General features: G+C 31.9%; 2 protein-coding genes across 2 annotated transcripts; one reads left to right on the top strand and one right to left on the bottom strand.

Annotated features, from left to right (window-relative positions):
• Positions 1–274: 274 nt before the first annotated feature.
• On the bottom strand, positions 275–6697 carry LOC105123052 (MORC family CW-type zinc finger protein 3-like). Its single transcript, XM_011022514.1, has 18 exons — positions 6615–6697; positions 6483–6517; positions 6326–6404; positions 5924–6016; positions 5756–5840; positions 5493–5568; positions 4997–5125; positions 4220–4318; positions 4006–4107; positions 3197–3358; positions 3026–3121; positions 2497–2548; positions 2290–2401; positions 1843–2203; positions 1650–1738; positions 1481–1547; positions 585–728; positions 275–487 (listed from the first exon to the last, which is right to left on the bottom strand). The coding sequence occupies exons 1-18, from the start codon at positions 6682–6684 to the stop codon at positions 392–394; spliced, it is 1947 nt and encodes a 648-aa protein (XP_011020816.1). The 5' UTR covers positions 6685–6697; the 3' UTR covers positions 275–391.
• A 9111-nt stretch (positions 6698–15808) lies between these two features.
• LOC105123051 (uncharacterized) lies at positions 15809–17228 on the top strand. The gene has a single exon (XM_011022513.1). It carries the CDS (start codon positions 16491–16493, stop codon positions 16992–16994), a length of 504 nt encoding a protein of 167 aa, XP_011020815.1. The 5' UTR covers positions 15809–16490; the 3' UTR covers positions 16995–17228.
• The last annotated feature ends 8350 nt before the right edge of the window (positions 17229–25578 follow it).

Raw genomic sequence — 25578 nt, 5'->3', positions numbered from 1 at the left:
TTTTATTAAATTATTTTTTTAATTTTATTTTTTAATATTGAGTTAATTTCAGATGAAGCTTCATAATATTTTTTTATTTGATTTTCTAATATATCATTATCTTAATATTAATTGAGTTAATGTTTATTTAAAAAAAAATACATTAGCACTTGATTTTTTTTCCTTAAAAAAAACATAATCCGAGTGTAAAAATATCTGTGTGTAAACTACGCATATTATTGCTTCAATCATTTCTCGAGCACCAACAGTTTTCCCTACTGGCATACATGCCTTGATGCACATACCACAACTATTTTTATAATTATCATATCATATATGTACCACTAATTTACAACCTATACTACTTAAAACTAAATTAATTAACTAAACGAAGTCCAAGAAGATTGCTTAATTAGTAGCAGTTCTTCTCAATTTTGCAGCATAGGAGCTCCTTGGCTTCTAGCTGTCTCACCCTCTCTCTTAGATCCTCGATAGCTTGGGATCGATCCTGCAGCAAACCGTAAAGAGAAAAGGGTCTTGTGAGAATCATGAAAAAGTGTTATGGTAATCAAGCTACTAGAATGAATTAAACTCCTCATCCAAACCTTAATCTTCTTCATTAATTCATCCTCTCGTTCGGTCTGCCTGGTCCTTTCTTCCTGTATCATAACTACAAGACACTCAAACTCTTTCTCCAACAGTTCTGTTTTCTTTCTTTCTGCCTCAAGCTCATTTGTTCTCTCTTGAAGCTGAACGAAATAGATACATAAATTGAAAAGGGGAACATCGAATAGATCCATGGTGTGGAAATCAAATCAAACTAATTATTTTTGTCTTCAATTTTTCTTCTGTTCTTTTTCAATGCACGTTCTCTTTTAATTTCATATAATCTTCCAAGTTTCAATAATGAGCAACTAAGAATACGATATTTTTTTACTCATCTCAATCAATATTCAACATCTTTTAAATTAAAGTGGTAGTGGCATAAAATTCTGATCAACATCTGAAACTCCACGAAGTCAAAGTTCTGAAAATGGATACTTTCAAAGTATTGTTGCTATGAAAATTCCCATGCACGTTGAGAGTGCTTGAATGAGAAATTGGGGATGCTAAAAGAAAACCAAGATGTTTTGACTGATAATTAAGCAAAAAAGTGAGGAAAATTAAAGAGAGTAATCGTTTTAAAACAGATGTGAATAATTGAATACTAGTCTACACTTTTGAATTGCTTTCATTCCTAGAATATACAATTCGCTCTTACTTCTTTCAACTGTGTTCCTGTCTAAGCTTTCATTGGAAAAATGTGAAACAAGAAGTGGATTTCAATGACCATGTTCGTCTTTTAACCCCTATTTGAATTTGTAAACCTTGTTTAAGCATGAAATTGAAGAAAGCATGACACAAAGTAAAATTTTGATTTCACTGTTTCAAAACAATATACCCTGACAAATTAACAAGCGCAGCATAATTTGAATTTATTAGTTAAGTTAGGAGCATATACCTGGCTTTCAAGTTCCCGGCACTTGTCCCTTTCATGTTGCAGAAGATGATTCTCAGTCCCACAGATTCTATTCAACATGCAAATAACAAGAAACAGAGTATTAGAAGCCGTGTATATGGATGGCACAACCAAAATCTGAACAAAATGGAGGCTCTGTTTCCAGAGGAACCTTGATTCACGATCCTCTCCTTTTGAGCTGGATAAAGTCTTCACGTTGCCATTGGTGGTAATTTGGCCATTCTCGCTGATGACAACAGGCTGCAAGTTGACAAAGACATCAAAAAAAAAAAAAAACGTTATTACATGAATATTTGTGCAAAAAGGCTTGGGTAAAAATAAAAATAAGCATGTGGAGAATTTACCTTTGGATATGAAGGAGAGGTTAACAAGTGAGTGCTTTTATGTTTGAAGGGGTCGTGCAGAGATTTCCTGGAAGCAAAGGGTGCATTATGTCCAACACCTTCGCTTGCATCATCGACATCTGATATTTTGCAGGAATTCAATCCGTTTTTCATTCTGGACTGTCGACTTTCAGAGCCATGTCCATTCTGATAAATTGCATTATCATGCGAGGATCTTTTATTTCCATCAGTGAAGTACCGTCCGTTCTGACTCGTTCTTGCAGAGTGTATGTCTTTATTGCATGCTGATTGTATTGTGTCTGAAGAAAGGTTCTTAGACTGCCTCCTCACAGCATAGCCAATCTTATGGCAATTTGTCCTCCTAAATGCCAACAAAAAAAGTTTTTTAAAATTCAAATGTCAATCACTTGGAAATATCTGAAAGCAAAGCGAGTGAGAAGTACAAACCAATAAGTCTTTTGCAGATTAATCAATTTTGCCTCTAATCTTGAAAGCACACTTGTGCGCTCAAAACCTTGTTTATCATGAGCAGGCTCAACAAAATTTGCTTCCAATACACCTGTTCCAACAAAAGAGCACACCCGGAGAGACAGGGATTTAGCTATATACTCGTTGATGGAATGCAGAATACTCTTCGCAAGACTACGAAAATACCTATTACCCCACGACCACCACTTCCAGCGGCATTCCACACCCTCCAAAAAGGCTGAAGAACACGAGTTTTGATAAAATATGACAGTTAGAATGATTATAGATTCCTAGAAACAATTATGATACAAGCACTTGAAATGAATAATTTTGTTCTGTATGCTTGTGCTGGCAATACTGTGAGGATGCAAGGAAAAGGACAACCAAACAGAAAGGAGCTCATAATCGCAAGATTAGCATAAAAAATACTATTCCTGGATTTTATTCCATGCAAATCGTAGCTAAATCTTGTGGAAGTTTAGTTCAAGATATTGTGTAAGAAAACAAGTGCGATTATCTTAATGCTTCAAGCTAGCATAGTCGCTCAGCAACGCAATTCTTTTCTCTACAAACAGTAGCAGGAATGGATTCTTTTTCATCCGCAGCATATAAAAGCATAGTGTTATTGCAATGTTGCATTAAGACTTTGGTCTTTCCAACTTGATTGCCAGATTCAATTAAGTGGAAAATGATATGTAATGCGCAGAAATATAACCTTGATAAGTCGATTCTTGTGATAAACATTAAATCCCTGAATGTCAATATGATTGCCAGCATCCTTCACAAACCCAATTTTCCCGGTTGCAGCCATCTGCCAAAACAAAAACCGGGTCACTGGAGGGAAACCTTCAAAAACCGAAGAAATCGAGGAGTTTGTTAACGTTACATTCTTATTCTCTTGAACTCTCTCTGCAACATTCACAGGCTTGTATGAAATATCCTGCTCTAGCATCATATCCTTCACTAGGTCATGGTGTTCCACTTCTTTCCCGCGCAAGATAATTCTGAAGCCTGGTGGAAGTTCTAGGTAGAGAATTGATGCATAACTCTAGAAATGGAAAGAAACGAAAGAGCATAGTTAGCAACAATTATAGAAATCATGAAGATTTTTTCAAAGCATAGAGAAGTTATGTTTTCTTTGTGTTTGAACGATAAAAACTCGACAAAAAGAGATAACTAGCCATAGCATGAATTTCCAAGCGAAAAGATATGACTGAAAAATCGGTATGTACCCCAGTCACCTCAATCCAAGTCCACAAACAGCATAACCTACTAATTTGATCCAAGAAAGATATACAGATCCCCTCCCACCCATATATAATCCACTTGGATATTGCAGGCAGGCAGATGACGAATCATGAAAAAATCATGTTCACGTATCACATATTGTAGCTTAAGTTGCTTCTAACCCTAATTATCTTGCACTTGAACCCAGGTTTTCTTGGGTGGATCCGTTCTTGAACAAATTGGTCATGGAAAATCATACTTCAAACTATTTCTTCAACGGAAATCACAAAGAATGTTTGGTGGAAACCAATTAAACAGTGGCAAGAAGGCTTTATTTTAAAGATATAGTTCTAATATCTGAATAACACAATCAAGCAAGAAAATTGAAGTAAATAAATAAACAAAGAAAAATGTCTATGAACAAGGAGATCCAAATATCTCAAATTTAAGTAAAGATATTGTACGTACTCTTAATGAATGTTGATAAGTTAAAAAATGTCTGGAGTTCGGATATTTTGCTGCCTTTACTACATTATTAACATCTCGATGGTCTCCTCTAATTTGAATGTCCTGTGATTTCCAATTGCCACCAAAAAATATCAAATTAGAAACCACTTTCAGATCTGGATTAATTCCAGATGGGGAAAATGCTGACCAGAAAGTAACAATGCTGAAGGCATACATGTGCATCAGTGTAGAAATCCAATTCCAGATGCCCATCTTCTTCCTCCCAAAGATTGTAGATGATGATACGTGTTCCTTGATCTTTCAGGAAGTTAAACTACAATATAACATAGTATGCGATTATAGAATGGGATAAAATGAAATAGGAATATAACTTATAGCATGTTTGCACTTGCATCTGGTTGTGCAATGATGCCTTGACAGTGAGGAGCTCTAAATTATCATTTATACCAGGACGACAATGACTATGGCAGCAAAATGATCTGTGTAGATCATCGAAGGACGCTGAATTAGTTGCGAATGAAATGAAATGCAGTTCAAGGAAACCATACAGGGGAAATCCGCAAGCAAGGACTATAAGATAGTATTTTAAGACCAATATATATCTTTAACCTCTATTTTCCCAAGCATTGGCATGGTATTTGAAAGATCTTCTCAGGTCCTAACCTGAGAAATTCTTGGGGGTCATACACTCCAGCTTTTGGAAAATAGTTAAAGCTATTTTGTCCTGTCTGACGAATTCTGGATGGAATATCTCAAATGCAATATAATACGTTAACGTGCATGAAAAAAAGTCCACAATCTGTCTCTATTTTGAATACATATAATGATTGATCCTTTTTTCCCTTTAATCTTCTTCCTTTCGAAATAAATTCATGTTCGTGAGAATGAAAAAGGCAAGTGAATGAAAAGTAGCGCGGAATGGAGAAATATGACAGTCTCCATCAAGCCTTAGACGGGTACAAACAAGAGAAGGATATAACATGAAACTTGCCTGCTGCAGAAGTTCTTCCTCACTTGCAAATGGCGACCACTGCAATATGGTTTTTAAATTCATATCCCAATCATTTGGAGAAGAGCGTATTTTCTTGTTCCAGCCACGTCCTCCTTTCTCAAAGTCAATCTTGAAATTTCAACAGGAAAATGTTAATTTTTTTCAGGAGAATAGTATGACAAATTAATCGTCAAACACGCATGACAAAAACTATATCCAAAACAAAATGTCCAGTGGAAATTTTAATTATGGTTAGACACTAAAGGATAACATTGGCTGCCCATTACTTTTTCTCAATCTCTTATATCTCCTATCTGAATAACATTCAATCATTTCTTCACCACACGGATCCTTACCTACTTTAATTCTTTTTAATTGATCAAAAGAGAATTCCAAGAGTGTTGTCTGTTGACCAACAATTTACTTAATTCCTCAAATAACAAACTTCTCCAATTGTATAATCATCTCATATCTGGTTCAAGCATCAAAGTCTTACCATTGGAACCACTATATCTTCCTTTCCAGTGGCTGTTAAAAATGTGTAGGACAGCAGTCCGATACTTTGTGTTACACTACAAAGAAAGAAAATTGCGTTATCGGTCGCTGAATGGCCCATGACCAATATACAGAGTGAAAAATTTTGTTTCTGTTCGAGGTGAAAATTGACACTAACAAGCCAGAATTGTTATATCGGCACATCAAACAAGCATGTCAATGATCGAAATGAACACTTTGGCCAAATGAGAGTCATGAAAAAACCTTTTTCCATCCTTCCCCCGACAGCGAGAAAACACAATCACGTCTGCCCCAAGCCTCATGGTACTAGTTTTGAAGCCATTTCCATCTGAATAATATAAAACAAAAGTTTGATTAAATGGCATATTCCAGAGTTTCAGTAAGAGCTTATTATTTGATTAAATGGCTTACATTGACCAATAGTATTAGCCATTTTGCTTTTGGCAGAGTATCCAAGAGACATGCATGCCCGCATCCTGTCAGGAGTCATCCCACCACCGTTATCTGTAATCAACATAAGCAAAGATTGGAAACCAGTCACACAATAAATAGGCATGTGTAATATTCCCTCATTAATTCATCGCACAACGAGAAGCCCTTTCTTGTGTGCTCTGGAATCTGTACAAAATACTCAATTGAACTTCAATTTTTTTCTTTTTCACTTGAAGGGTCTTGAGTAGTTGAGAATAACTCTTTTATTTCTGAAATTCGTAGGGGGGTTTGCATCCGAATTCATTACCACTTGTTATGCACCGAGCCCGTGAAATACAGAACTGCGAGATATCAACACAGAACAATTATAGAGATACATACCTTCAACTAGCAACATCTTAGAGAAATCTTTGCTGTTATTCAGAACATCTATGCTTACACAAGAAGCTCCATGACCAACCTAAACAAAATCGTCAGCAGTCAAGAAAAAGAAACGAAAAGAAAATTTTCGTTGAAACTATGCTAGAGCAACAAATACCTCATCTACAGCATTGTCTAGGAGTTCAGCAAAAGCTGCAAATAAGAACCCAGATGAATAAAACTCACCTATTCGAGTTAAGCAAACATATATACACATAGATATTAGTACAATTCAACGACCACTAATTACCTCCCAGTGCCCATTTATGGCTGGTTGCGTTTGAATGCAAGAACTTGGGGTGCACCCTGACATGATCCATGCCAACTATACGGATGTCAATATATTGATTAGAAAATATAGCAGTACAAAATGCATATTTCTTAATCCTGTGGCCTCTATAAAATGGACGTAAAGAAAGTGACTTTCCAACGCCGAAGAATCATGAAAGAACTCAAAAAACAAACTAAAAAGGGCATTGCATGCCCACTGTTCTTGTAAACAGGAATTAAGTAGCTATTACAAACATTAACACAACTAGAATGACATGCTCACAAATATTGCAAACAAAACAAGCAAAACTAAGCGACAAATTAATTAGAGTAGCATGGAATATAGAACCACCAGAATGATCAGCAGATGATTCAGCAACGCTGCCTCCCTCATAATCCCCTGCTTTCCAAAACTGCTTACAACCACGTACAACCGGAACAGCAGCCACTTGATTATCCTTGTTATTGTTGTTGTTACCAGCACCGACATGCCCTTCTTGATGATCATTGTATGTTAATGGTGGGGGTGCCGTTCTAAGAGGAACAGGAGCAAGACACCCGCGATCAGGCACAGCGAAACCTAAATCTCTCTCTTGTTTCGGTTTCTTCTTCAAAAAGTTATGACCATTATCGTCACAATCATTCAAGGAGTCACTGCTACGTTTAGCAGCGGTACTCCTAACTTGTTGTTCAAGAAAGGAATTGTCGACGTCCATATTGTCAAGACTATCAGAATGAAGGCTTGAAGTACTCCCACCACTAGAAAACTCAAATAACTTGATGTAACAATATTGGGGTTGTTAATGCAGTCTTGTCTTGATGGAGGAGCAGCACTGTTTGGTCAAACAAAGTTCAAGAATTTCTTGCTTGATTCCTGAAACGAAATTATATGACTATGAGAGTACTTTTTGTTGGTTTTTAGGGTTTTGTCAAGACGAATCCGAGAGGAATTGCAGGAGAGCGAGTTCGGGAGGGAGAGAAACTTCTGTTTGTGAGTTGTGAGACGCAAGAGTGGCGCGACTCTCCGTTTCTCACCCTTTCGGTAAAGAAACGGTTGATGCCTGAGGCTGAAAGGACAAAATAACCGCCAAGCATACCCTTTCCTTTCCTTTTAAATTAAACATTTTATTATTTTGACATTATCATTCATTAGTCGAAGAGTCCATCATGGTAATATCTAGTAGTTTTTTTTTTTTAATAAATATGAATCTATGTTATTATAAATTTTAGTTAACTAGTTTTAAAATGAAAATAATAACAATAACAATAATTAATATAATAAGATAATATTAAATGAATTGGACTGGATTAAACAAAAAGTGATCGGTGTATTTTAAATTAAATTAAATAATTTATCTTATTATATACTTGATAGGCATTGGATGAAACCAAAATGACCTGAAACTTAAACTAATATAAGCTTAAAAAAATAAAATAAAAATTAATCTAACCTCACCCGTCTAAAAATCAAAGTCAATTTACAACATGATAAAAAATCCAGATGAACCAACAAGACGGTTCAAAACCCCTGCCTTTAACCTCTCAGCTCTTATTCATTATATTCAATATTATTTCTTTTCTTTTGCAGGATAACAATAAACTTTGACTCTGACTTGTTTTATACGTCTTGAATTTGGATTGTGTCGTCGTGTTTATATATACACAAAAAACAATGATATTTCTTTGTTTGTTACCACATTAAAATTCTCATTTTCTCTTGAAACAAGTTTTCATTACTCCATTACAGGAAAGGGTTTTGGATCCAAAGATTGAAAAGCCCATCAGATTATTTCTAGCCTTGCTTTTGTTTTTGTCTTTCTATTTTTTTCTGAATAGTTTCTTTTAATTTTCACTTTTTCTTGAATGGCCGGGGATCTGGGTTTTTGTTAACTGTTACAGATTTGTGTTTCCTGGGTTTTAGTCTAATCCCGTGTGATTAACGACTGTTTCTTTTAACTTAATAGCTTTCAATATGAGTCGAAAGTTATACAATATACTTTTGTTTTGTTTTGTGTTGGGATTCTGCCGCTCCGCAGATAATTTAACTGATTTGAATTACAAATAGAATTTAATTGCTAAAAACTAATTAAAAACAAGGAAATACGTTCTGATGTGCAGAGTAATTTCCCTCAAAAATACCATTTAACAAAACAAATCTTTTTTTATATAGAAACCTTCCACTGTCTCTTTTCTTGTCTTTTTAAAACGCAGTAGCATGTATTAATGGGATATCTCCAAGTCATCCACAGGACCACATCAGTCATTTATTTGATGTTCCACTGCAAGCAGAAATTTTGTTTCTTTTCGGCTCAGCAAGAGCTGATGTTGCTGCTCCGGCCAATGTTCTTACTGAAGACAATCACAATCAGGAGCAGGATTCGCCAGGATCAGTCCAGGATGGAGAGATTCTCGTTGTCTTCCCCTGCAGAGGTAACTGGTTCGGTAATGGCCATAATTAGACGATAAGATTCTCTTTTACTAGTTGATAGGATTGTTTTGGATGCGATGCCATTTGCTGTGATTAAAGCCAATTTAAAATATGACATGTTCTTTGTTTTCTTCTTCTTTCTCTATAGTAAACAAATGAATAACAACAAAACTTATTTTGCGTGAAACTTTATTTCACACGTTTATGATGTCCAGTTCAAAGGAAACACCAGAGATGATTCTGCGATCAACCAAATAAAAGATTTGTTGGGTTGCTTATCATCACCTTCAACCCAAATGCCATTCTCTTTTTGTTACTCAACTTTGGAATCCATTTCGACTTAAATCTTTTTTCGCAGGGTAGGGTGTTCGCTTTACACCTCAATCCATCGTTTTGGATATCCAGCTACACATCACCTTTTTTTTACATGGCCAGTTCCTGTCTTTTCTTTTTCCTATTCCTGGCTATCAGAACTGACAACAGATTATTTGCAGGAACAGTAAATCTGCACGGTTGCTGCGTTGGATTACTAGGGATTCAGATTGGTGCTAAATTTGACTGTGTTGGATTACCAGGAACAGTAACTCTGAGAAGGCAGCGTGGGAATTCTGCAACGGTAATGGGTACTTCAACACCCTTTTTTTTTGGCAAAAGAGCCCAAGGGCCGAGCACAGATTCGGCCCCAGATCCACTTGATCCTTGAATAGAATAAGCTGAAGCGCTTGACTATTACCCTTAGTTTAGAAATCTTGCCCCCACACTCCCAGTCAGGTCCAAACCATACCTGACAGCCCAAAGCTCAACCTTAAGAGCATTACAGATACCAATTCCAGCAGCAAACCCAGTTACGAATCTCCCCACTGAATCTCCTCATAAGCCTCGGAAACACTTCTACAAAAAAGGGAATTGAAGTCCCCCTTCCATGCTGATTTTGATTTCTGCGTTGTAGTTGCAGATAAGACGAACCATATGATTCTGATTAATATGGAACTGCGCGGGGATCAAACACCTTATCAGTGCACCATCTCCATAAAAACCAGCAAGCATCACAAGAACAAGGTTTTCCATTTAAATTTTTCTCAAACCATTCCTAGGATTCTACATTGAAGAATTTATCCCAGAATTCTTTTTCCATAAGAATTTATCTCGGAGCACGTGAATGGTTGACTCGAACTCAGACAAACACAAAGTACAATTGGCCTCCATTGACAGCTTTCTTCTGCTTCTTTGATCATTAGTTAAAGGCTCATCATTGTTCATGAGCCATGAGAAAGCTTTACTCTGGGGACCTGGCCATTGCCAAATTGCACTCCATAAAAACATATCATATTATAAAATAAAATAATTTATCTATGTCTTTTAACATACATGTTATTATTTTTCCTACACTCAAAGTTATCGTGGACAGTGTTGCAGAGGTCCAATGCATTTCTCCTTGAAGTTTTTTATTTTTATATATTTAGACCCTGTAATCTTATGGTTTTATGTTTTAGCCCCTGTACTTTATTGTCATCATATTTCAATCCTTGTGTCTGTGAAGGGAGAGAAATCATTGAAAAAAAATAGAAAAGAGAGAAATTTTGGTCCGTCACATTCTAACCCGTCACTAGAGATTAATTTTGATGTGAAATAAATTTGTTTTAGAGAAAGGAGTTTAATTTAGGTGATTTTATCCTTTTACTATGATGTAAAAGTAGACTGAGAGCCTAAAATATTTTTTATTTGGTTTAATTTTTATTTTCTAGAGCAATTAGAGGGTGTTTAGGTGTTGGATTTGGGGTTTGGGGTTATTAAGGTTGTTATTATATTTTTAGAATGTTTTTAAATGGAAACAAGTGGAAAAATAATTTTAAAATATTCAGAAACGTAAAACCTATTTTTTCAACGATCAAAAAACTATTGAAATAACACACCGTGTATACTTATCAACAAAATCAAGCAGCCTTTCAATTCTCCCACACTTGGGCTTGTTTTGGGCCAAGCATGCATGGATCTTGAAGGATAGACCTATGTGTATCCTTTTCGAATGATTTTTCACATTTTGTTCTTTTATTTAATAATATATTTTAAAAAAATAAAAGTTAAAAAAATGATTATGAAATATTAAGATTAGAAATTATTTTGGTAAAATAAATAATTATTTTATGAATAATTATATAAGGAACTTGAATTATTTATTTATTTCATACAATCACATGGTAATATTGGGGACATTAGTTTTTTTGGTTGAAGAGCATGATAAATTCCTATTTAAAAAACCTAGCTTCCAATAAAAAAAACATTTCTGTAAAAAAAAATGAATAACAAAAAGGGAGTTTCGTCTAAATAAATACATATTTCTTCTCTTAAATTTAAGTTATTTGAATACTTATAAATTTTTATTTTAATTGCTTTAAATTTCTATTAAAAAAACCATGCTGTTGATAAAAAAAAATATAGATATGTCAAATAAAAAAAACATAAATAAGAAGAAAAAAATTTTGACTGAATAATTTAAACCCTTAAAACTCTTTTTAAGGTCTTTGTTTTAATAGCTATATAAAAAAAAGGCTTTTAAAAATAGCCTTACGTACAGACAAAAAATAAAAATAGAATACTAGTAGTCTATATTCAACTAGCTAGAGACTACCCAAACTCCACCGCCCAGATGACGTCTGATGGCCATTTTTCTTTCAATCATGGACCGTCCGTCATTGCATACATAATCCGCAATTAATGAATTGACCACTAAAATTTTGAAATTATTGTGCTTAGAGGAGAAGTGCTTATCCACTATATGTGTTTGGAATTATTTTGTAGCATGTTTTTTAAAAATATTTTTTATTTAAAAATATATTAAAATTATTATTTTTATCTATATCAGTATATTAAAATCATTAAAAAAACTAAAAAATATTTAAATTAAATAAATTTAAAAAGATATCTAATTATAATTCTACACGCAAAAACAAACAAAACTTATTATTATTCAAATTAAAATAAATATTGATAGTATCAGTATAAAATTTTTGGTCAGAGCTACCAAGTATGATATTGCACGACCTTTATAATTTTTTTTTAAGAACAAACACTTATTTTGAAACGTTCAATGTACTAATTGAATATAATTACCTGATGTCATCTTTGTGATTTGCATTAAATTTCATTCCTTAAAGTAAACTAAAATGATGATTGCAGAAGGGGTGAGTGGTCGCATACGTAGTTGAAATATCAAAGCGTAGGAAATAAAAGCTTGCATATAGGTGTGCTGAGTAACTCATTTGTGCCCCGATCTTCACAAAAAAAAAAAAAAAAAAAAAAAAAAAAAAAAAAAAACACCCTAATACGCCGATTGCCGAGGGAACCTCATGGTGTTCTTAGCTCTCAAAAGACCGGAAGGTTTTAAGTGAACATGTATACAGAAACAAATTCTTGTAGAGAACTTCTGGTGAATATGGGAATAGAGTTGAATTATGAGAGACTTTTCTTCCTAGGAAATTGATATTTATTTTAAGTTTTAGCTAGCATTTGGTTACCATATCAATATAAAAAAAAATATAAATATAGTGAAAGTAAAAATATATTTAATTAAAAAACAAGATATAAAATAAATATATCATGAGAAGGTTTTAAAGTAATTTTTTATATTTTTAAACTAAAAAATACAGGAGATATGCCTTATCATTTTCAAGATAATAATGAAAATGTAAGTTTTGAGTTGGTTTTTTCTCTTTATTTATTTATATGTTTTGTTCTTCGCCCTTGCTGGCCCATTTATGGTGGTGACGGAATATTCCTTCATAGCACCCGTTTCCTTTGAGGTAACTCCGGGATATGTCGTTTTATAGTGAACACTTGTTAGAAAACTGTGATGCATAAAACTGCCCTGTCAATTAAAGCTTGAGGTATCACCCTTGGTTCAAACTTTTGGGTGAAATGAGATTCTAAAACAAAGGCTGCTACTCCTCTTTATATGGCCAAGACCCGTTAGACCTCCATTCGTGCTAGCATAATAAATTTTTACAGAGGAAACTAGATTATTGTCTGTTAGAGATTTAAAAAAAAAAAGTATCATCGTGGTGTTGTTAATACGTTACTTTAACCAAACAAATTAAAATATATAAAAATTAATGTAATGTAATTTAATACACCTGATAAATATAAAAAAAACTCAGATTAAAAAATTTAAAATAATATTTTTTTAATAATATTAAAATAATAATTTACTAGATCGACTCGAATCAACTTGAGTTGATATTTTAAATTTGTTATTTAGATTATAAAATTTTTATAACTTTATAGAAAATAAATAAAAAAATTACTATACTAAATTATTAATTAATTCAATATTAAAAAATCAATCGACAAACAAAATTTAATTAAAAAAATAAATTAAGGGATAGAGAATAAAAAAAATGATTCAAAAAATTAGATTTATTCTTGAGATTTAATTTGGGGACTTGAAGAGAGAGAAATTATGTTTGGAAGAGAGAGAATTTTGTTTTTTTGTTTGACTTTGTGATATATTATATATAATGATAATTTGACTGTTTTGTTTAATTTAAAATTTTATGTTAAATAATGATGCAAAGTATAATTTTCTAAAACTTAATAAATTAGGTAGTTTTAACCAAATTATAAAATACTAAGAGTAATTTTTTCAATTTGTTATCATCATCACAAATTGTCTATTTGTTATGTTGGCCTAAGCTTAATTTAGGTTCACAAAAACAAAATTAAAAACTCCAGCAATATATCCACTCTTGTCACAAATAAAATATCCATTAAAATCATGGTTATTTTATACTTGATTCTCCTATTTTCATTGTTATATTATGGGCGTCTACCAATTTTTCTTCCTGTGCTTCCAAATGGTATTTTTAGGCTATTGTCTTTTTTAGCTAAGTTTTTATTTTCAAAAAATAGATTTATTGTCCATAGCTGTATTGTTTCATGATTAGATCTTGTCCTCTAGACTCTTTCTCCACTCAAATATTGTGAGTAATGAGTGTCTCCAAGAACGTTTCTTTTTATTTATGGCTTACAGTCTTTTGAAACACCTTTCAAGTATGTGATAGGCTAATAGCTTGTCAAAAATCTCACAAAGAATAAGATTATCTTCCATTTTTAATTAAGGTCTCCCAATAATCTTGATAAAATCTTGAGCTTGTGCCATCCTCCATTTAGAAATCAGAAAAGTGGCTTGCAACATATTTCTTATCACCAACCCTAGTCTTGGATACTATTCTGTAAGGGTTTGTACATCTTTTTAGCTGATGAATAAGTATATATAACGATAAAAAAAAACACAAAATTAAAAAGATAATACTGATATTTATACTCATCTTGTTTATATATATAGTTTAACTTAGCTCGATGAGCTATATATTCTTCATCGATCAGGTTTACGATGCCAATCTTTATCTAACTCACCTCATAAATTATGCATCCTTGAATAAAAAAGCTTATTAAGCTATCGGACACTTTTCTCAATGAGTTTCTCGTGTCGCTGCATTGAATTTCTTTTGAATTATCAGAGCTGCTGTAATAAAATCTGGGAAGAATTATATATGTATATATGGTTTAATTGATGGATCAAATTGAGTTCCTTATCAAAGACAACGCAAATACGTGTCTCTTTACGTTTTTAAGGTACTTACAAGTACAAGGATAGTCTGTTTTTGAAATAAATTTACAATTACATGCATAATTGTTTTTTTTAAAAAAAAAAAACATGCATGCTATTTTTAATGTACTCAAATAATATAACTGTTCGAGGGGAAAAATGAAGCGTCTATGATTTTGTTGCTGGCCCATGTTTTTCTGAGCAGTTATGGCGGCCTATTATACCATGAACTGTTCTGGTCAGATTATGAAATGGAAATTCTTTTTCCCTGCTTCCTTATCTCCTCCTAAGCCACGTGCAAGCAAAACTCAAATTATTATTATACGATTGAGGTTTGTATTTTAGGGAGACAGAGGTTTGACTTTTCAGTAGAGGCGGAGTTAGGGGACTGGTGGCGGCAGGAGCAGGGGCAGGGGCAAGAATCCTTTTTTTTTTCTTGCACCTCTTCTTCCATAAATTAGATTTTTAATTTTAAAGATAAAGAATTTTAAATTTTAGTTTTTGTAAAAAAATTTCTTTGATTTGGTGATTTCAAACCAAAATTCCGCACTCCATCTTTGGGTGATGGCCGCCCGTCTCCCTCCAAAGATTAAAAAAAAAAAAACTCTTGATTTGATGAATTTCTTAGAAATAAACTTGTTAGCTATTTTGATATAAAATGATCCTGTGGGAATTAATGAGTTATTTATTATTTTTTAATATGCAATTTCGAACAATACATATATATTGAAATGTACATGAATGCAGGTTTTTATCACTTCACCAATACTGGGTCCACGAAGTTGTCAGCAGTGTTTAGCTAGCTAGGGATTAATTCCTCGTTGAAAAAATTAAAACAAAAATTATACGCTAGATATTAATTCCTCGTTGAAAAAATTAAAACAAAAATTATATATATCATATATCATATATCATATATACCACTAGCAACGTCGATCCAAAAACAGTGCCAGCAGGTGATCTAAGAAGAAATCTATAAAAATAATATTTTACAGCCATGATAACAAAAAGTAAAACCTGGTTGTCCGCTTGTCTGTAAATTTCTCAATTCACAGAAACTAGCCACTTCTTGTCATTTTAGGGATCCCGAAAGCCAAATCTCTCACAAAGAAAACAAAGGAAAGAGAAACCCATAAATGACCAAAGATAGAGAGGTAACAGAAATAGACCTTTCTTGCGTTGACAAGAGGGCATCTTCAAAAATATTTTATGTCCATTTGTGGGCTTTATATATGAACTAGGACAGAGCTAGTTATAATCGTTCCATGCCGAGATTGACCCCTTGAAGACGCAAGTGAGAGAACATCTTGTGAGACTCTCTCTGTTCTGGTTCGTTGATTTGCCCTCTTCCATCACCCTCTTCATCCCTTCCCCAATTCTTGAGATATACTCCAGTTATGTCTAGTATTTTATCTTGAATCATCTTTCTGTTTCACTTTGTTGTCAAAACAATTTCTTGCTGTTTGTTTTCCTTTAATTTGCACGACCACAACTTCTCTTTGTTCAGTAGATATGAGTAACTCAATGATGCCAAGGATGAAGGTCATGGTTTATTTGGTTTATGATAGAGGTTAACCTGAATCCACTATACATCTGATTAACATATGATCAAAGCATTCTCTCTCATTTTGTTCTCAATTAAGTAGAAACTCCATACCCGTATCACCAATTCTTTTACCTTGTTTTCAATTACAAGGATTGAGGAGGTGGTATGTGTTGCTAAGTCCAACAATATATATCAACACTTTTCTTTAGCTATATTTAATTAGTTCTTGCTGTACAAATTTAGTGTATTTCGTGTCATCATAAACATATATTTTTGAATGGATGTGAGGAAGGGGAAAGGAAAGTTCAAAGGTAATCTGATCATCAAGACATGGGAGAGATGCATATCGTTTGGCAGGGGAAGCAAGAGAACGTCAAGACTGGAACGTTCTTTGACACCAGAGAGCAAATCATGCCCGCATATTAAAGTTTCACTAGAAGACGACCATGATCAAAAGCATTCCAGGAAATCACGTGTAGCTCCTGAAGGTTGCTTCTCAGTCTACGTTGGACCCCAGAAACAAAGGTTTGTGATCAAGACAGAGTATGCAAACCACCCACTATTCAAGATTCTGCTTGAAGAAGCAGAGTCTGAGTATGGTTACAACCCTGAAGGCCCTCTAACACTACCCTGCAACGTTGATATCTTCTACAAAGTGTTGATGGCTATGGAGGACACTGGTATTGATAACAAGATTCATCGCGGATGTCGCTTTGCCAAGAATTATGGATCTTATCACCTTCTTAGCCCATCGAGGATGATTATTTTGAATCAGTATTAAATTAAGTCTGTAGAATTGTGTTGTTATTTCGATAATTAGAGCTTGTCAGGTGTGTGTGTGGTAAGGTGAGCTGTGGGTTTAAGCCTTTAAGGCTGTGTAAGTTGTGTCTTATCCTATGTTTAATCATGTACTACTTACTGTACAGGATAAGCAGAGGACTGGAAAAGTATATCCAGGCTATCTATGTAGGATTTACTTCTGTTACGTGAGTTTCTGTTTAATTAAGCTGTCTAATATTGCTGTCTTGTCATGGGCCTACTTTTGTTTTTATTTTGATGTGTGAAATATAAACCCCGGCAGGAAATCATTATATTTCATCGAATCGTATATATAAGATTCAACCCAGCTTAAATTCAGGATAACAATTCGGGTCAGGTTTTTCTAAAAAAAAATAAAAAAAACTCTAAAATAATATTATTAAAAAAAAAAAGAATCTAAGTTATTCACTTGTCTAGTTTAAATTGACGAATCATCAAGTTAATCCATACTTGGAGCTAAGCGTAATCTTATAACTATGCTTCATGTTAATGAATCCTCCTCTCCGCTTACGATTCAGCTATGAAAAGGCAAAACATGAGAATCTATATAATCCTTCCCAAAATAAGAGCAATTTAGTTGGAAATGTACGTCCTATGCCAAGGCGGGCTAGTTGCTAATGGTATGTGCTTGTCCAGTTCCCTCTGTGGGTTTGCTTAAAGGACAAATATCAGACTAATATTAATAAAGTTTTAGAATCTCAGCTTCAGATCTTGGAGGATTCACGGCTGGAAGGCAATTAACCTGATTATCTAATCCAAATCTTATGAGACCGCCCATCTGACAACAAACTAAAATAAAATATTTTTCGTCTATTAAATCGATAATGAAGGGGGGGAAATAGAGGTATCAATCATAGTCAAGAAAGAGATGCACATTACAATTTATTAGATGATTAATCCAGCTATAACATGTAGGGATTGCTTACAATTCTGATAAAAATTATTTTTTAAATTTTTATCACTTAAAACATCAAAATAATCAATTAAAACCTCAGGAAAAAAAAATTAAAATCAAAACTAGCGTTGAACCGCAATCATAGATAATATAGTAATAAACGAGTTGATTATACCCACTGTTTACGTCCTCAGCACAGTTCAAATCATGAAATAAACGAGTTGATTTTAGCCAGCCACTTGGAGGTGGTGATTACTTGATTCCTATCCTAAGCTCTGCTATGTCCAAAATGTATTATGAGAATAATTAGTTGTGTTGGAGAAATCAATAAGCCATGTCTTGTTTGTATTCTATTAACTATGCTTTGGTCGGTTTTCAAAAACATTTAATACGTGGCCCCTCGTGATGTTATTAATATAAACGGTCATGCACTCCCCCTACAGCATTGGCAACCCTAGCTTCCCTTCCGAATTTCGGAACTAATTCGATTTTTTATTTATTTATTTATCGTCATTGTTGTATTAAAGACAGATTATAATATGTTTTCAAGGCCAAAATCTTATTATTAAGTAAAAAAAAAGAGCAATTATGGTCAGCAATAGACCATTCCTTGCATCAGGCTACCAGCCAAGGGCATTTCAAATGTCACCCCACCCCACCCCACCATCCAAGTTGACTATGCATCCAACTTTAATTATTTATTCATTTGCTATTATTGTATGCAGTGATTGTTTTAAAAATACTTTAGCCATCACACCTTCCAATCCTAGCTAATCTTAGCTACCGTTGGCAGGGATTATTATTTTTTTCCCCTGAGGTTTTTCTAGTTTTCAACTCTTGATCTTAAGTCTTGATCTAGTTTTCCTTTAATTGCATCTATAAGTCTTGATTTAATATTTGGATCCATGTCTTTGTCTACTTGTGAAGTGTAACAAGTTCCTTGGCGAATAATTCAAATTAAAGATTTTAAAGAATTTTATTTGTTGTTTGTATCATTGAAAAGATCAATTATTATCTGAGAGATAATCGATTGATGTTAACAAGAATTCTTTCAAATGTCAAGTTGCAATTCTATCATTTTCTTTATTCAATAATAATAATAATATATTTAGAATTTGTTTAGTATTACATCATCAATGTCGTTGGCAAATATTTTTGGCCCTGGGAAAGGAGGGGGGCGTCGCTATAATTGTACGTGAACAAAATGTACCCTCTTTATTTCACCATCAAGATGTACTTTTCGTAGGATACAGAGTGTATCCTAAACGACAGGATAATTTTTCATATTTTACTACCTCAATAAAAGGTTTGGTGCCGCCACAATATTTGTTGAAGAAATAAACTCCAAGTGGAAAACCTGGAAAATTTTCGTATTTGAACGGGTCGACCACTCTCTATACATGGATAAATAGAAAAACTATTCCACCTAATCTTGTAAAATAATATAATGTTATGTAACTTAGAGAACGTTTTTAAAAAATTTAATTTTTTTTGTAAAATATTAATTTTTTTATATATTTTAAATTGTTTTGATGCATTAATTTTAAAAATATTTTTTAAAAAATAAAATAAATATTATTTTAATATATTTTGGTATAAAAATTATTTAAAAAACAACTACAATTACACATTTAAATAGGCACTTAACCACAAGACACCTTCTAATAATGTACTAGTTACATAACCCGCGCGATGCCACGAGTTATTTTTTTGCGTAAAAAATATATAAAAAATCAAGATTTAAAAGTATTAAGTTTTTTTACAAAGCTATACCCCAGAGTCTTGGATTTGACTGCAACATCTAATTTAAGAGTAATATTTATAATATTAATAATAACATTAAACTTGCATGATCAAAGTTTAAGCGAACTTGACTACAATACTGAACCCAAAAATATTAAATGTGGGTCTGGCTATAAGGTTATAGTCATATCATAAAAGTGTGATAATTAAATAAATAAATTAAAAAAAAAAACAACAGGAAAAAACATTAATGAAGAAAAAAAATTAAATTAATTGGGTTAACTCACAAAACCTGAGATTTACGTTATAAAAATTTAATAACTAAATAGAAAAAAAAAATTAATAGGTTTACCCAGAATTAACTGGGTTAACCCATCAAACGAAATTAACTCATCAATTCTAGGATACATATCATGAAAGTTTAATAATTAAATAGAAAAAAATTTTACATCAACAAACTAAATTAAATTAAAAAATTCAGGTTAACTCGTCAAATCAGGTTAACCCATCAAACCCAAGATCCGCATCATGAAAATCTGATAACTAAATAAAAAAAATTAACATTAACAAGATAAATAAAACAAAAACAATTCATTAAAAAAACATAAAAAATAAAAAGAAAAAAATAGTTCTGTAATATAATATAATATAATAATAATATAATATATTGATAAGTGAAAGGCATGGGAAAATTACAATGTTTTTCCCACCTCTTAGAGTATTATTTAACATATACATTTGTACATAGTATGTTTTTCTAGATATATATTCTAACTAAAATGGATTTAGTCGTGATGAGTTTTATTATTAAAAAAATATTTTTGAAAAACAAAAAAAAAATTAATACTATATAAACAACTAAGATTATTATATTTTAGCCGATGTGAGATTATGATGCATTATCATAGTCACTTAAATAAAGGATTAGGGTGGCGTTACATGGCTGGTATTCTTATATATAATATCAATAATTATATATATTCATATTCATACATGATAAGCAATCTAAGAATAATTGTTTCAATTAATGTGTGTTTAGCTAGCCACATGGTAAGTTTTATTATTAAAAAAATATCTTTTAAAAAATAAAACTTTTATATTATATAAACAACTAAAACTCTCATCTCTTAACCAATTCAGAATAATAACAGCATGACTTCCCTCTACTTTCTTTGATTTTACATAAGCCCGTGCTTGTGAATGGCTATTGTTTTACTGTAAGCCCGTGCTTGCACAATTGGTCTTTTATTTGGTTTTTACCTTAATTTTTATTTTGATGAAATTATTCAAATCGGCAGTAAATATTCTATTTTAGTTTCCTGGTTGTCAGAAACTCTCGTGGATTGCTGTGTTTGATGTTTGTCTCCTTCAATTTGGTTAGATATAACCCTTCCCTTTTAATTATTTTTTTTGTATGTGGTTTTTATTTTTATTTTTTATATGGCCATGGTGTGGAATGTAATATTTTTAATAGTCTTTCTTATAGTATCATTTAATCGATTGTATTTACTAATATTTTTTTATTGTACCCATTACTTTATACCTTTAATTTTTGTTTGACTGTTAACTCAAGAAATTAAAATAATTTATTATTGTTGACATAAAAAAACACAATATTGTTTTATTTTCGTGACTCCTTTTTTCTATTCATATTTGATCATAATATTTTTTTTCCATTTAGTTTTAATTACATCAAGAAAACAAATATCCATAAGTATTTTTAACTTTTCTCAATTTGTTTTTTTCTAAAACATTAAAACCTGCATATAAATTCTCAAAACTTCATCAATATTTTAATTTTTTCCTTGTACAGATGCCTTAACTCGATCAAAAACCTAGTCATCTTTGAGCCACTAAAGCCACCAAACATGGATACACGCTAGCTTGCGTTCATGTTTTTGACCAAAGAGCCTTTGCCTGTGACTCCGTTTTGACAAATCAGTATCCATAGAAAGTTGGAATATTGCCCAATTTTCCAAATTCTCAATATTCAAAATACTGGGACAAAAAAATCATGAAAATGAAAAACATAATTACAGTTACGCTTCTACTTATTTGTTTTTTGTCTTTTCCCCAAAAACATCTCTTATAGGCAAGTTTAAAACCTGATTAAAAGGGTTTAATTGTGAAACAAATAATTCAAGAACCAAATTTTAAATTAAAAAAAAAATTGCCACCCAGGAACAAAAAAGGAGTTTCATTGTGAGTTAAAACAATGAGCTATTTTAGTCTTACATACAATACAATATAATATATAATGTACCATTTCCTGTCATGACGCATTTATGTGGCTGTAATTGATCGATGCGACACCATTAGCAAGTCTCTTTCTTTTTTTTCCTTTTTTCTGATTAATACGCCACTAGCAATTGTCGCTGACTAGAAATAAGCAAATGCTTTATTTCCAGTATCCTGCATGCGATTTTCTATTCCCTTTTCATCTCATGAGTTGCTCCTGGAAACATCGCAGGAGAGAATTGGTGCATCTTTTACTAATTAGCATCGTGGAGGGATAATCATTCTATGACCACTATCATTTACACGTCAATATTGACTCGCTCATAAATCCAGTCACTTCGAATCTTCTTCCCTCGAACGCTCGAGAATTATCGGTACCAAGACAAGTACACAGATCCATCTCCAGCATCAAGCATGTTGACTTTCTAATACCACATGTCTTCAGATCATGTAATGCATGAAGACGCCGCCTGCAAGAAATCTTAACTTATCCCCCCCACCGCCCTTTTAACTACAAATGATGAAAACAATTGAGACGAAATGGATATATCTCTGTATTTTATGTCCTGAATTTATCCCAAATTAGTTTAGAAATAGATTTATTTTATGTTTGTATCTTAATTTCTCTAACCAAATACAAATATCTCTTTTATCTTGAGATATTAACCACACATAGCATATTTAAATAATATTTAAGAAATTGCTTAAAAATACCTATGTATAACAAATGATTTCTTTTAAATCGTAAATGGAGTATCTCAATTCACAAGCATCACACACGTCTTATGCATTGCAATTATTTTGATTATATAATTAGTTTGTCTGATCCCGCTAGGGGATACAAGTTTTTTAAAATATAAAAAAATACATATGTCTCAAGAAACTAGTTGGTATTGTTATTAAATCTAAAAATATAGTAGTTTTTTTAAAAATATTATGATAATTTTTTGTTTTAATGTATCTCTTATTTATCTTAGTCAACACAATATTTTTAATTGGAATAATTATTTATATTTAAAAAATTATGATTATTAAAGTAAATTAACAAACAATCTCAAAGTAGTATGTCAATATTTTACATGATTGAAAGCTAAAAAAATATAAAAATAATAAAATCATGTTTAATATCTATTTAAGAATTTGAATAATAAAAAAATAATTTTAATTTAAATAATTTATTATTAGTGTTATTGTTTTTAAAAAAGATTATTAAAATTATAATAATTTTTTAATAATATTTAAAAATTATGTCAAAACTAAAAAATAAATGGATATAATAAAAAAAAATTGAGTGTAAAAAAAAAAAGAAAAAAAAAAAAGGGCATGAGCGAAGCTCACCGGTATCAGGCAGGTCGCGCACCTGGCCTCACTTTATCTTTTTGAAAGAAAAAAAACGTCACATGGACAAATTGTCCGTTACAATTTAGCAAATATGAACACTCCCAATGATAATTAAACCCATGCCCTTAGTTTTGCAACCACTCCAGCCTTGGTTTTGTAACCACTCCAGTGACAATACGAAATTAATATAAAACAATTAAAAATATATTAAAATGCCTTGCTATTTAGATTAATAGTAAAGCACTATAAAAAAAAATCTATTTTATTTTATTTTTACAGTGTTTAGATAATATGTTCACCTCAGAACGTGATGGTAGAGGAGCCGGTCTTTAATGTACAAGCATGAAAATATATATATGTGTGTGTGTGTGTGTTGTGCAAAACGAAGTGATACACCTTCCTATAGGATGGAGCCACTTCTGCAATTTTAACTGGACCACAATGCTATGTGGAAATAGAACACTTAGGCAAAAATAAAAATGGATGATGGTCATCGCTAATGATGGATTAAGAAGAATTATCTTGACATGTAAAAAATAAATGTGGCTTAAAAACCTTTCGTCAATAAGGATTTCTTTTAGTGCACGAGAGGATGATTGCCCAACTCAACATCGCATCAATAGACCATAAGGGTATTTAGTTCATTTTATTTTTTGCTCGTAGAATCGGATGAAGTTAAAAAAAATTTAATACAAAAATAATAAAAATTTAAATTTAAATTAATTTGAGTTAACTTGACTAACTCATTATATAAGATACAAGATCGGGATAACAAAGAAAAATAAAATAAAATAAATAATGAAACTCAAGATCTAATAATCACATCTTAAAATATAAATTAAAAAAAATCAAATAATTAATTTGAAAGAAAAAAAGATCATTTTTTTTATAAAAAAACTAAAAAAAACCTTAATTTAATTTGGACAACGGAGCCTAACAAGACTTTCTTTCTCAACACACACCATAACATTGAAAATAACAACTAGTTAGTCCGTAATGTCTATGTAAATAGCAATATTTAATAACCAGACAACCTCATACAAATTGACGAATGTGTTGCAAGCATCAACAAGTTTTATGTTAATAATACTTATTTTTTAAAATAAATCTAAAAAAAATAATATTAAAACACCTTTAAAACAAGCCTTAGTTTTTGTCACTTTATTGTTCAAGCAAAAGAAAAGGACGAGTAAGCTCTTATGTGCAAGTGTATTTTATTTTTATTTTGCTTTTAAGAGAATTAGCATAATTTTACCTTTTAAATAATTTTAAAAGGAAAAGGAAAAACCCTAGTCTAAAGGTATAGTTTTTTTTTTCTTACTTTTAAAAGAAACAAAGTCATTTCGCTGTATTAAAAAAATATTCTCAATCAATTTTGCAAAGCCTGATAAATTCTTTGGAAGATATAATTTATTATTAATTACAAACTTGTTTAGCTTTCCTGAGAATGGCGAAAGTTTCATTCCACTGTTATAACAATCAATGAAATGTGTCTTGTATGGTAGTGCTTTTGTTTGTGTAATAATGTACATAGCTTCAGGCTTAAGACACGGGAAGCTAACTCCATGATTGATAAGACACAATAGGTGGTTTCCATCCGCACACTAAGGACGAAACATAAAATAGTTTTATCAATGTACGGATCTAATTAGATTCAGACATATCGCACGAATTGTCTTGTTACCCCAACTCTTTGCTTATAACATTGATTCTGTTCCTTAATCGTCTACAAATCCCTTTCTGTAATGTCACTTATTCATGTTTTTTTCTTTTTCTCTACTTTTCCTTTCAATTATTGGTATAGTTGATACTAAAACTATAAAAAGTATTACTGAAAACATTAAAGCTTTTTTGAAACAGTATTACTAAAGACACCAAGAGTCTTTTATTAAGCTGACTCACTAAAGTTGTATGATTTTTGCGAAATTAAGGCTTATAGTGTTGCTATTAAGATTTTTTTTTTTAAAAAAAATTACTATGGTGCATCGTCCAGCACAAGCTGATGCATAATTGAGTTTGTATATCAGTAAAAACTTGCTATTTGATTATGTGTTCTGCTGGTCCAATAATTTTATTTAAAATAAAAAAATAAATATAGAAGCTTCTTGACAGCATTTTTTTGCTATAAGAAATTCCCAGCCGGAGAATCTAAAATTTTATTATTGTTGTTGTTGTTTGGTTATCTATAATTTTCTGCATCTTATATTGCAAGAATTCGTGTAGTGATGGATGAAATTGACTTTTAACCCTAAAACATCTGCAAAGCGGCGCGATCGAAGCCTTAAAAATCGAAGCAATTATCGGAAGTCAAAACTATAAGAGGGAAGCA

The sequence above is a fragment of the Populus euphratica genome, unplaced genomic scaffold (assembly GCF_000495115.2).
Source record: "Populus euphratica unplaced genomic scaffold, PopEup_1.0 scaffold8.1, whole genome shotgun sequence".
NCBI lineage: Eukaryota > Viridiplantae > Streptophyta > Magnoliopsida > Malpighiales > Salicaceae > Populus > Populus euphratica.
The sequence above is the reverse complement of the archived record's forward strand: the minus strand, read 5'-3'. Positions and strand labels throughout refer to the sequence as shown.